Genomic DNA, 13,410 nt, shown 5'->3' with positions numbered 1-13,410 from the left:
TAATATTCTTTCTAGTAAAATGAGGGTATAGACTTTTAAATTGAAATTTCAAACATCTGTTTAATATCTAAATTTTTTATTTAATATATTAAAACAAATTATTGAATGTACTAATTTAATTTGTTGCTTGATAAAGAATAATATAAATCATAAAAAAATTATCAACCAACGTCATAAGATTTTGGGTTGAAGTAGTTCTTATCAGAGCTTGAGTGGCTATAAGATTATAAGTTCGATCTTCACCGCTCTCTATTTGTAGAATTAAATAAGTACAAGATAAATTAACAATAAAAAAAATTAGGTCTATACAATATCTACGCGTCAAGTCTAAAATCTTCTATATTAAATATACAGCTTGTGTATATCTTTTTTTTCTATTCACCTTATGTGAAAAGAGAGTTTTTGGTGGAACGGGAGTACAGTGGTCTAAATAGAAAAAATTCTATTTATAAAAAAGAATCACTGAATAAATGATGGGTGATAACATAATAAATTTTTTCCATGTGAACATTGCGAGTATTCACGTATGAAACGTGGACTATCTCATTTATGAAACGAGTATTCGTATATGAATATGTCAAAGAAAAAATAGGAGACGAGACTTGTGATGTGTACATATAATTTGAGGTATTGTTTTACTTTTACTTATAGTCTTACCATCCTCGGAGTTTTTTTGTCAGTGAGTGGACTATCTCATGCTTCAAACTCAAGCGAAGTCGGTAGATGAGGTGGCGCTTTCTGATTGAGACGTGGCACGTGTGGCCCGTGACTCATCCTCATCAACATGCGTCCATGGTGACCATAAATCCGTAACTAATAAAACATAATAATATTAAAAAAAAATTGTATCAATCTCATGTTAAAGGAGATAAATTATCTCATGTCATAGAAATAAACTTGTGGATTCCACCACCTGACAAAAAAGAAAAAAAAAAGAAGGTGGCACAGTCATCGAAGATTGCGTAGGAGAAAAAATTTATCTCATGTAACATGAGAATGATTTTTTTCCTAAAAATAATAAGAATTATATTTACAAACTTTTTCTTTATAAACTCTTATAAATTGTACTATGTACTTCAAAGATTACAAATACTTAAATATGTATTATTTTCCAGATTATATAATATAATTTATAAGAATTTATAAACAAAAAATTTATAAACATAACACACCCCTAAAAAATAATATTGGATATTTTAAATGAGTTTAGTATTTGTCTTTTTAAAAGACATAAAATTATGTTATTTTAAGTGAGAGAAATACACAAGTAATAAAAATCATATAAGAGAAAGTGAGTGATTTTTTTTAAAATTTAAATAAAAAATACTAGGTTGTGTCTTTCTCTCACATGATACAACTATACATCTTTTAAAAGGGCACATATTTTTCTTATTTTAAATAGCCTTAATTAATAATTAATAAATAAAAATAAGAGATAAATTGGGATAATGTGCTTTTGGGACTCCAGTGACTTTTGGAGTTTAGAGGGGATGACTTGTATATATAAATAAGTAGGTGGTGGTGCACTATCCATCCTCGTTATGTGCATATTCTCAAAATCTCCCCAACTCCCTTAGACTCTCTCTTAACCTTTGCCTCACTTCTTTCTCTTTTTTCTCTTTAAATTTCAATTTGAACCCTCTCTATAGGATTGTGGCATTTCTGTTTTAATTTAAAAAAAAATGGGAAGGCAACCATGCTGTGACAAAGTTGGGTTGAAGAAGGGGCCATGGACTGCAGAGGAAGATAAGAAGCTCATTAGCTTCATCCTCACTAATGGCCAATGTTGCTGGAGAGCTGTCCCTAAGCTATCAGGTCTGTTAGACCATTTCTTAAACATTCATGGCCACATAGAGATATAGTACTTAATATATATATGTAGCCATTCAAATCCTTAATGAATGAAGCTAAAAATGCTGGAGTTTCATGCTTCCTTTCCCATTTGGCTATTTAATTTTTTTAAATGGTTCATAAATATTTTGCATTTTGGTCAATGGGTTTTTGTCTTTCCTCTTATTTGTTTCCCATTCCTTGGCTTCATAGATTTTCATGTTCATTTATACTCTTGAATTCAAATGGGAAACAGAAGCAACCACTTTCACAAAATTTAAATTTAACAATTGGGGGTGTGACTGATTCCATGCAGGGCTGTTAAGGTGTGGGAAGAGCTGCAGGCTCAGGTGGACAAACTACCTGAGGCCAGACTTAAAGAGAGGCCTTTTATCAGAATATGAAGAGAAAATGGTCATTGATCTCCATGCTCAACTTGGCAACAGGTTAATTCCCCTGTTCTGCATGCTTATTCTTCCTTGATGATCCTTAGTAATGATTAAAAATAATAATAATAATAATTACTACAGTGCTCTTTTGAAACATTAGACTAGTGTTATCTCAAGAAATGATGTAAACCAAAGAAAAAGTTATCTTAATGGCACCAAAGCCACTAACTTAATTGAATTTGTTATTCAAATAATACATGCACTTCAACTTGTCATTTGTTTATTCATCGGAGTGAGAAGACGTGGTCCCATGGTTCATACCTGCTAAGAGGAGTAGGCGTATAAAAAATGTAGTCTCATTTCTTTTCTTCTTTATTCATTTTTTTAAGGAAAAAAAGAAAGAAAGAAAAGGAACTGCTTATGATTGCAGTTAAAGTTGACTGCAAATGCGCGTCTTTAACATGGAAAAGTAAATAGAGGCCAAATTTGTCGTGTGCAATTTTTCTTATTTCGTAACTTGCATGACATTGAAAGATGGAGCTTTTATGGGCGTTTGAAGAAATCAGCTAAACTGAATTTTTCTAAATTTTAAATTTATAAATATTATCATAAACTGAATATAAAAATTATATTTTTGAAAATTGAGATTTCTGACAAAAAAAAAAAATTTCCTGTACCAAACGCCTTAAGTCATTCTTCCTTTTCTTTCCGGTGCCACCTTTATAATATATTTAAAGTCTTAATTTTAGACCCACTCCAGACAGGTTTATCAAAAAAAAAATATATTATTCTTCCTTTCTAAGTGATCCTAGTAGGCTGGGTGGACCTTGTCTTATAATGGAATCTTAACTTTCATGTTTTTTTTTTTTTTTTTTAATCACTATTATTTTATTTATTATTGATGTCTTTTTTTTTTTTTTTTTAACTTATTCTGCAGATGGTCTAAGATTGCTTCTCATCTCCCTGGAAGAACTGATAATGAGATAAAGAACCATTGGAATACCCACATAAAGAAAAAGCTCAAGAAAATGGGCATTGATCCTGTCACGCACAAGGCACTCTCTAATGCAACTGAGCAAACCCAAAATCAACCTCAACAACAACTACACCAACCACTAGAAGAACAGCAGAACCAACAACCTTTGCCAGTTGATTTTGACCACAAATTTGAACATGAAAAAAGTCAAAATAAGAAGCCAGAGACTTCATTTGAGTCATCAACCATCACTGAAGCCAAAGAGGATGACAAAATTATAGCACCCGAATTTGAAACAATGGAGCTAATGAATGGGTTCTGCACAGATGAAGTTCCAATAATAGAAGCCGATGAGATTCTAATGCCCTGTGTTCCATCCTCTTCTTCAACCTCTACATCTTCTTCAAATTCAACCAATTTCCTTGAAGACCTGCACCTCCCAGATTTTGAGTGGTCTTGTAATTACAATGATAATAGTATTAACAATAACAACGAAGACAACATGGCCTTGTGGGATGATGAATTTATTAGCTGTTTAAATTTGCTGATTAATGATGATGATGATGATGATGATAAAAAACAAGTATTTGATGCTCCTCTCACTCAGTACCCAAGAATGGTCGTGGATTCAGAATCTTGGGCATGTGGGTTATTTTGATTTGAATTTTTTCTCATCTCTCCTTCTGATTTACTTGTAATTTCCTTCTACGTTCTTATGAAGAATAAACAGTGAATCAATAATTAGGAAGAACAGAACCCAAGTTGTTTAGCTTATCAAGTTTTTCCCCCAGCTTTTCACCTTATATCGTGTAAAAAATTATGTATATGATAATGGAAACATGTTGTTTTATTCTGTTGAAGTCATTGCTTATTTTATTTTATTTATCTTTTGTTGGTGTGTTAAGGTCCTATTTCTTGCTTGGTTACACTGCAAGTTTCAAATTCCTTATCTTCACCTAACTAAAATTCGATCATATTCTATTTCATTTCTTTCTTAATTCATATTTCTTACTTTATATTTTTAATTTCATATTCTATCTGATTGTACAGTTGAATCCATGTAGGTTAACCCTCTTCTATTCTGATTTGTAGCTGTGTTTGCCGAAGTTAAATTATTTCTCACAGATGTAGCTCTGTTTGAATATTGTTTCTAAAAGTAATTTTTGTATTTTCAGAAATAAAAATTATTTTATATTTTTAGAATTAATTTTAGAGAATATATCTGAGTTATTTTTATTTTGTGTTTTGACTTTTAATTTTTAAAACAAAAAAAAAGCACAAAAAATATCTATTTCAATAACTATTCTATAAAACAATTTTAAGAATAAAAAAAAATCAGAACAAAATTAAACAGACTCATAGTTTCGCATTATAGATTTGTCAATAATTACCTTCTTGTTCTTTTATTTTTGTCTTATATAAGTAATGACCTACCAACTAATAATACTTACTTAAGCAAAGAAAAAAGAAATGCAATTGGAATACTAACAATGATAATGATGCCCCTTTACAAATTTGAAATAGTTACAATCTTAGAAAAGAAAATTATATGATTAGTCATTATAAGTTACTCATCCGAGAACAAAAAGGTGATTGTGAGGCAAGCATATGGAATTTTGCACAAGATGCCTTTGAATATATATTGACCGACAGATAACAAATAGCGAATCTTAGTTTAAAATGATAATGAGAAGCTTATTTACTCATATTTAATACGTGGATTGAAATCTTTTTTTCAAGAAAATCAAATTCTGGGGATTTAAAATGATGAAGCAGAATTCCATTTCAAAATACCACCGGATAGGTTGTATTTTTGAAATACCATCCCATGGAAAAATGTCTTAGATTTTTTAGACAAAAATACCCTTTTTTATTGTCCTGTTTTCATCTCTCTCCTCTTTGCTTCTAATTTAGGAGACTCGGATGCCAAGTCATTTGCAAGGCCATCAACGACCATAGCAAACCATGACCACTTCTGCCACTGCAATCGCATTGCTCGCGCTCGTCAGAGGAATGGCGCTAATCTCAGGGATTTTGTGATATTCAAGGACCAATTGGATGTATCTCTCAGCTACAAAAAATCGGAGATCTGTTTTTATCCATTTCATATCAAGTTGTGTGTGTTGTTGACTGGGGGTGAGCGAGAGAGAGAGAGTTGAGAGTGATAAGGTTGTTTTTATAAAATCACTTCACGTGTTCTAGTAATATTTAACAATCAATTAAATGTATAATCAGTAATCTTGAGTCAACGGTAATATTTTAACTTATTAAACAGCTTTTTGGTCACATTGTCATATAACTCAATTTTCTAACATATTCATGACAATTATGATTCCCAAACATAAAATATTTCTCTTTAACAAATGCCCCCTAAATAAATCGAGTGACCTATCTTACTCCATTTTCTTTGTTATTTTTACACCATTTGTGTAGCTGATTTCAAATCCGATATTATATTGCATAAAAAGAAAGAAGGTGGGGGCAGGGCATGACTATTTCCGCCGAGAATAAGATACATTCTTAACCAATAAACAAAGGGTTTCACGAGTTTCCTTTTTAAAAGACATAAGTTATGTTTTTTTAACATTTATAACTACTTAAATTTGAGAATAGATAGTTATAATATTAAAGTTACTTTCTCTCTCTTCAGAAGCTATTTGCTGACATAGAAAATATAAAGAATCAATTCAATCCAAAAACTTAAAGTGTTAAGTGAGGACATTTCAAATAGTTTATATTATTCTTTAACACACTTCCTCAAAGCCCTTTGGGTTTGACGCGCGGATATTGCATAGCTATATTTTTTTTCTTTTGGTTTATCTTACTCTTATTTAATTCCACAAGTGAGAGGTGGTGATGATCGAATTCGTGACCTTATGTCACTAAAGCTCTAATATCATGTAAAAATAAGGGATTCGTCGAATTTGTCAAGTAATCTAGTAGGGGACGATTTGATTCTCCATTATGAAGAAAGAAAATGGAGAAAGATTGAAAATTTTGTTAGAATAAGTAATGAAGAAAATGCAGCGGAGATGGTGGTTCTCTGGTCATCTAAAGAATCAATTCAACCTAAAATTTTAAGATGTTGGGTGAAGATCTTTTTAATAGTTTATATTATTTTCTAATAAAAGCGAAAAAATACAACTTTAATTTTATAAATATGCATTCACAAAAATGCATAATTAAAAACTGTTAAAAAGATAAATTTGTGTCCTTTAACACTCCTTTTTCCCTTAAACATACCCCATATATAGTTCTTCAGCTCATCAGAAAAATCACATAGTAGTTATGCCATAACGGATGGAGCAAAATGATTTTTAGTATCACATAAGAGTCAATCATAATTTACCGTTGTAGTACAATCAAGAATTTTCACTTATAGCTAGGATTGGTGGAAAACAATTTAGACTGTGATGTCAAATTATTAAAAAATATAGCAGTGATGCACAGGACTACGCTTAAGAAATAACTATTTATCTCAAAAAAAATTCAAATAGGTTATAAAAAATTATTATTTCTTTAAAATAAATTAACCAAACACGCATTAAGTAGGCCATTGAAATTCACACAAAATGATATTCTTTAAATTAAATGTTATTTTCACATTATTTTATAAAAAGATCCAGTTCAATAAAACTTGGTCAATAGAATCCGGATAAGGAAACGACAACTGCAAGGATCCATATAATTATAAGCAGCGGCGGATCGGGAGTGCTAGGGTGGGCCCTCCTCAAAATTTGAAGAAATTTTTTAACATAAGTATAATGTAAGAAATTTCATTTTTTCTTTTTATTAATGTGAAATAGTTTTCTCCCTCCAAGAGAGTTTATAGAGCTTCTTTATATTCTCAGGTCTATATCTATTGAAACCCTTCTAACTCTGATTGTATTTTTTCTCCCTTCAAGAAAGTTAACGAAATGAACAAAACAAAAAAAGAATGAGAAAGAGTGCAGTACCATGATTAGATCTTGTTTGAAAAGTAAGCTCAGGGTTTAGTTTGGAGGTTTTAGAGAGAGTTAAGAGATAGAGAAAAGAAAGTCACGATTATCAAATCCAGGATTTAATGCTTTTTTTTGTCTTTTTTTGCTTTAACAAAAAATAGGTTTATTTAAGATTACATCACAGTGTTGGGAGTATCAGTGACCACCAATAGAGCTACATAGTTTCTCTTAGTTCAAATTCTTTTAGCTATGTGACACTTGTTTGTTGGCATAAACCTGCTAAGTAACAATTAGCATATTGAATTAGCATTAAATTATAGGGAATGATCTGTTTACAAATTTTTTTTACAAATTACACTAATTATGACCAGTTATACACTCTTGATTAAAGTATGACGGTCAGACACAGTATAGTTCATAAGAGTTTCTAAACAAAAAGTTTGTAAATATAACATTCTCCTTAAATTATAGTTTAAACCTCGACTTGAAACTTATAGTTTCAACTTTTATTATGCTTAGATGTTAGCACAAATCTTCCAATCCATGAATAAAAATAAGAAGTCTGAGAGTTTTATGAAAGAATGAACCTTATTCTTTCGACCCCTCTCCTTTTCTGATGATTAATGACAGAGACGGAAGTGAGGGACAAAAGGGTTTTGGTGATTGTGCTTCTTGGCAATTTGTCTCTTCTGATTTATCTTTGGCTTTTTTTTCTTGTTGGGCTAACAGTGAGTAAATAGAAAAAGAGGTTAAGAAATGATAGGGTTCTGCTTTGAATTATCTATTTAGATTATAGTAATTAGTATATATTGTTTGTGAAATCTAAACCTTTGCTCTCTTCTATTTTTTTTGTTGTCTTTGTATAAAAAATGTTCATTTTAGGGGTTGAAAAGATGTAGTTTTTTTTTTAAACTGATAGTAAATTTTAATGTGACATTTTTCACCTCTCTTTCTGTCTCGTTCTTTCTCTCTATAACAAGTTAAAAGATGTATTTATTAGTTATGTTCTCTGGGTTGGTGTTCGGCTTCCCACATATTGTGGTTGAAGAGAAGAACAAATACTTAATTTTTCGCATTTTGACCTCTCATATATTATGTTTGAAAGAGAAACAAATGCTTATTTTTTAGCTCTCCACATAAAAAATTCCTGGGTCCACCGTTGATTATAAGAAAGTACCAATGACAGCTGCTTATGACTAACTACGCATCAGCCACAAAAATGTTTGGTAGTTTTATAAAACGAGAACTCTTGGTTTGATTTCCTCCCCTCATTTGTAATTAAATGTTGCTTAACAATGTTTTGGCCGTCTCATTCTTGACTTTTGCAACCGACATGCACGTTAAAATATCTAGTTCGTTCATAACTTACAAGTCCTTTTATCAAGTGCCTCATCAATGTGGTTATGAACATGAACATCTCATGGGAAGTTTGATTGATATTTCAAGATGCCTTTATGATCGATGATTGTCATTATTCACAGTAACTTTTTGATTGAGTCCTTCATTTTTTTTTCCATGGCCTTACCATTTTTAAAGATGTTATCAATTAAGAGATATTTGCAAGGATGATAAAAATTAAAATAAATATAATTATATAATTTTATTTTGTATTTTAAATATGTTTTTATCTTATCTTATTGACAAATTGTACAATAAACACTATAACTTTTATTTGAATCATCTTCACTCTTCAGAGATATGGCACCTCTAGACTTTCGAGACTTGGTTACAAAGGTAAGAGACTAAATCGTTAATTATTTTGAAAAATACCTCCTTAAATATGAAGATGTATATACGGTTGTCTAAGTTACATCATGACAGCCCGTATATCATTTTTGCAAGCTAAGTAATAAGAATTTCGCTTCAAAAGTTTGTAACATAACAATTTCTAATGGGAAAGATCTGGATATTTCAAATATATTTCCAATGGTAGCTTTTCCATATATAGTGTTTGTAAATATTTCCTATTAGACATTATCAAGGATCATTAGCCTAACATTGTAAACAATACTTGACAAATGCAACTTGCCTTTTTACGTGAAGATTGATAAGCTTACTTTACTCTTTTGGTAGAAGGGGATAGCTAAGGTGGCAAAGTGGGTGGCGCCATCAACCTGCCAAAAAATGAGTCAGCCCGCCCTGCCCCGCCCCGCTTTTGAAAGTGGGCTGAAAAACTTAGTCCGCCCCGTCCCGTTTAGCGGGTTGGCTCGCCAGCCCGAGCCTATTTTACACTGACCCGCCTCGGCCCGCCTATGCCCGCCAAAAAATGAGCCCGCCCCGCTTTTGAGATGGGTTGAAAAACTCAGCCCGCTCCGCCCCGTTTGGCGGGTTGGCCCGCCGAGCCGAGCCTGTTTTGCCGACTCTAGGGATAGCCTCTCATTCTCATTAGCTTAATTTGTTATATGAAAGCAAAATCTTATTTTATTTGATAGAAATATCCCCGTCGAACGAACTTTGCCAAATTAATTTTGACAGGTGAAAAAAACATGTAACAACTTTGGATTTTTTTAGTAAATAAGCATATACATTTATATACACACTAATCACGTATATCAATTTCTCATATATATGAAGTATTACGTTGCATTAATGTTATATAAAAACCCTCCGGCCCCACCCAACAAAAAATAGGGATGTTCGCGGTCTGGATTGGATCGGTTTTAGAAGCGAAAATCATCCGATCTAATTCCTTCGGTTTGATCATGTAATTATCCATTCGGTTTGTATTTTTTTCAAGTCCGATCTGATCCAATCCAATTTTTTCGGTTTGAATTGGATCAATTTTTGATTTTTTGAGAATCCTAAAATTTGTTTCATGGTTATTGTGCAAATAACATCTTTTGTATATATTAGCTTTGTAATTTTTTTTTAAATACAAAAGCATTAGTAAACGATAATATAGTTTTTTTTTTTGGACAATGAGATATGAAGCTCTACATAGATGAAATTTTGTTAATGAGATGTAACTAGATTTTTTATTGGGTTTAGTTGATAGGTTAATGGATCTTAGGTTTAGAAATTTTTGGGCTATGATTGATGAAAGACCCAAGTAGGTAGAGAAAAATTAATACATTGGATCGGTTTGGATTGGATCGATTTTCATCTATTAATCCGAAAACCGATCCAATCCAATTAAAATTTGCGGTTTTTATTTTATTTTCAATTTTTCAGTTTTCAATTTATTCAGTTATCGATTTTTCGATTCGGTCACCGCGATTTAAATCGGTTGATGAATATCCCTAAAAAAAATAAGTTGAAAAATGAAACATATATATATATCTTCCAGTGTAATTAATGTTTATGACAAAGTTAAGCTGAAAATGTGATTCATCTATTAACTCAGATGGAGAACTTATCTAAGATATATGTTTACATTTAATTTTTTTAAAAAAAATTCTTATAATTTTAACTATGCACTTCAGAAAGAACACGTATGAGTAAATATATTCTCCTAAATACATAATTGAGTTTGTAAAAAAAAAAATATATATATATATAATATTTCCATGTTTGAATATACAACATAGAAAAACCTACGACAACCACAAATATAGATAGCATAACGGAGCCTACACTTGACTTTAAGAAATACAATGGAGGTGAAAATATCTAGCACCGGATACACCTTGACCTAGTCAAACGAACAATGTAATCCTCGTCTTATATTTTGATTGACTCAAATCATCCGTTCTCTCTCTTTGTTTCTAATTCCATCCTCAATAAAATAAATTATTCTCAATTTTAAAATAATAGTTTTTTTATAAAAAAAAATGTTAAAAAAAATGGTTTATTAGTTGGTATATATTATTAGATAACAAATCATCTATATATTATCATATAGATTTTTGTTAACCACGCAATCAATAAATGTTAACATTCATGAAAAAGAATTTGATAATTGCGTGGCTAGCATTTTGTTTTGTTGGGATCGATTAACAATTATCTAATCTAACATATAAATAGAGATGTATTTAACATTTTTCCCTTTTTAAGTGACGGATGGTTGAGAGATTAAGCACTGTCGACTAAGACTCTGTTTGATTACTGTTTTTAAAAATAATTTTTTAGTTTTCAGAACAAAAAAAAAAAAAAAACCTCGTTTGATAAGACCTATTTTGTAAAACAAGTTTTAAAAACTCTAATTATTTTTTTGTTTTTAGAATTAAATTTAAAAAATATGTCTGATTTGTTTTTATTTTCTGTTTTAGTTTTTAACTTTCAAAACAAAAAAAACACAAAAAATAACTGTTTCTATAATTATTCTACAAAATACTTTTAAAAACAAAAAAAACTAAAACACAGTCAAAGAAGCACTAACTCTCTGGATGCAACTTTCTTTTTATGATCAATAATCGATCACAGCTAGCATAAAGGCCTTGGCATGACAAGTTGCAACTTGTACGGTACCGTAAAACGCGTATGAAACAATATAATTATATTACCCATTATTTTAGGGAAGAAATCTCAATTTTGGATATAACCTACATAACCATTCAAAGAAAAAGACATTTGGCAGTGAACCTAAATAAAATAGTTTGAATTAAAAACCATTTTGATGGAGAAATTATTGTATAGACATAATCTACACAATAACCAATACTTGCACATCATTATTTATAATATAAAAAATAATGTAACTCATATATTTATGCAACTATTTAATAAAAAAATATAATGTATTATGTATTGTCTGATATATTGTACACAACTTGCATGACATGATCTTCAATTAACCAGTGTAAGAAAATCCAATTTGGGTTATACAAACAAAAAAAAAAATGCAATTTGGGGCGTGCCTTCTTTTATGTACCTCTCTGGTTTTGTAATGCGTGCAAATCTTTCAACTTTCAGCAAAGCTGTTGCAGTCACACGCTCTTTTTGCCCCTTCTTGCCTTTGCCCCGACTACAAGAGGTTATTTTCATGCCCTTCAAATATTCTTTTCATTTCTCGGTTGTCATGGCATTTTAATATATTGGCAGTTCATGTATTTTGGACTATCATATCGATCTTTTTGTGGGTACAACGTATTATTTGGACCATAATGGCGCATTATCTTCATTATATATTTTATACAAAATAAATTAAAATTTTGGTCTTTTATACATAATAAAGATGAAATAAATCTAGTGTACAAATTTAATCTACACACTTATACCGCTCAAATACTTTGTTTTATATAAGGAATAACTTGTAATCAATTTATCTCTTGATTTATAAATTAGATAAAAAAAATCAATATGATTCTTAATCTAACAATTTAATTTTTCGAAGAGATAATCAATGCAAATAAAAATTATTATGAATTAATGTGACCAAGGATGTTATAAATTTAAAATCGATGGTTTACACCATATTTTTAAAAAAAATCCTAAGGAGGTCTTATTATTTGAACTAATTACGAGGAACGAAAAATGGAGATGTAAGGAATCAAATTCCCAGTACATAACCAAACCATGATAAAGATTAAACACATATCACTTGACCTTAATATATATTAGATATATGTGTGTATTTACAAGCTAACTTATATAAGTTGTTCAAAAAAAATAACTTTATGGTAAGAAAATCATTTTTATTTTGGTATTTAGGTTTTAATTTATTATAACAAATAACAAAAAATCAGAATTTTCAACAATTTATTAAAACTAAAGGGTCGCAACCACGAGATGTCAAGAATTCCTCTACGTTGTTTTTTTTCTGTTTTATTTTAAGGGTAGTTATGGTATGATTCAAAAAAAAATTAACTCCGATAACTTTATTTTTGGATGGAAAATTAAGTTAGGAAGTAAGTGGTAAAGAAATTTTAAATAAGGGTGTAAATGATTGAAAAAATTTAAAAAGAGGTAAGTGATTCTAGAGGAAACTTAAAGGGAATTTTTGAAATTTTCCCAAAAAAACAACAAATTGGTAAGAAAACACCATCATTTCACCTAAAATAATATATATTTTTCCCTTACTTATAATAAAAAAATAAAAAAAAATATATTTTTCCCACAATTAAAGGTGTTTATGAATTTGAAGAGCAATTATCACTCATCCTAATCACTCGCTTACTCCACCATAGTAAGTTAATTCTATGAATTTTCATGAAGAGAGATGCTTGTATTATATAAATTGTGTGATTAATTTATAATTTTAAATACAAAACAATTGTGAGATACAAAAATGTAAATAATTATTTATTAAAAAATGATAATGTATATGAAATATTTAAATATATAGATTAAATCTACATAAGAATTTTCTAGAAAATTTGCATGAACCATAAAAGAG

The 13,410-nt window shown here is 30.1% G+C and overlaps 1 protein-coding gene across 1 annotated transcript; it reads left to right on the top strand.

The window, feature by feature from the left end:
• The first annotated feature begins 1,671 nt into the window (after window positions 1-1,671).
• Window positions 1,672-3,988, top strand: LOC133316872 (transcription factor MYB20-like). The gene is made up of 3 exons (XM_061518667.1): window positions 1,672-1,815; window positions 2,147-2,276; window positions 3,157-3,988. The coding sequence occupies exons 1-3, from the start codon at window positions 1,683-1,685 to the stop codon at window positions 3,851-3,853; spliced, it is 960 nt and encodes a 319-aa protein (XP_061374651.1). The 5' UTR covers window positions 1,672-1,682; the 3' UTR covers window positions 3,854-3,988.
• Window positions 3,989-13,410: the final 9,422 nt, after the last annotated feature.

The sequence above is a fragment of the Gastrolobium bilobum genome, unplaced genomic scaffold, assembly GCF_033153095.1.
Source record: "Gastrolobium bilobum isolate Gb01-03AN ecotype WA unplaced genomic scaffold, APGP_CSIRO_Gbil_v1 utg9312, whole genome shotgun sequence".
Taxonomy (NCBI): domain Eukaryota; kingdom Viridiplantae; phylum Streptophyta; class Magnoliopsida; order Fabales; family Fabaceae; genus Gastrolobium; species Gastrolobium bilobum.
Note: the sequence above shows the minus strand (reverse complement) of the source record. Positions and strands in the feature narration are given on the sequence as shown.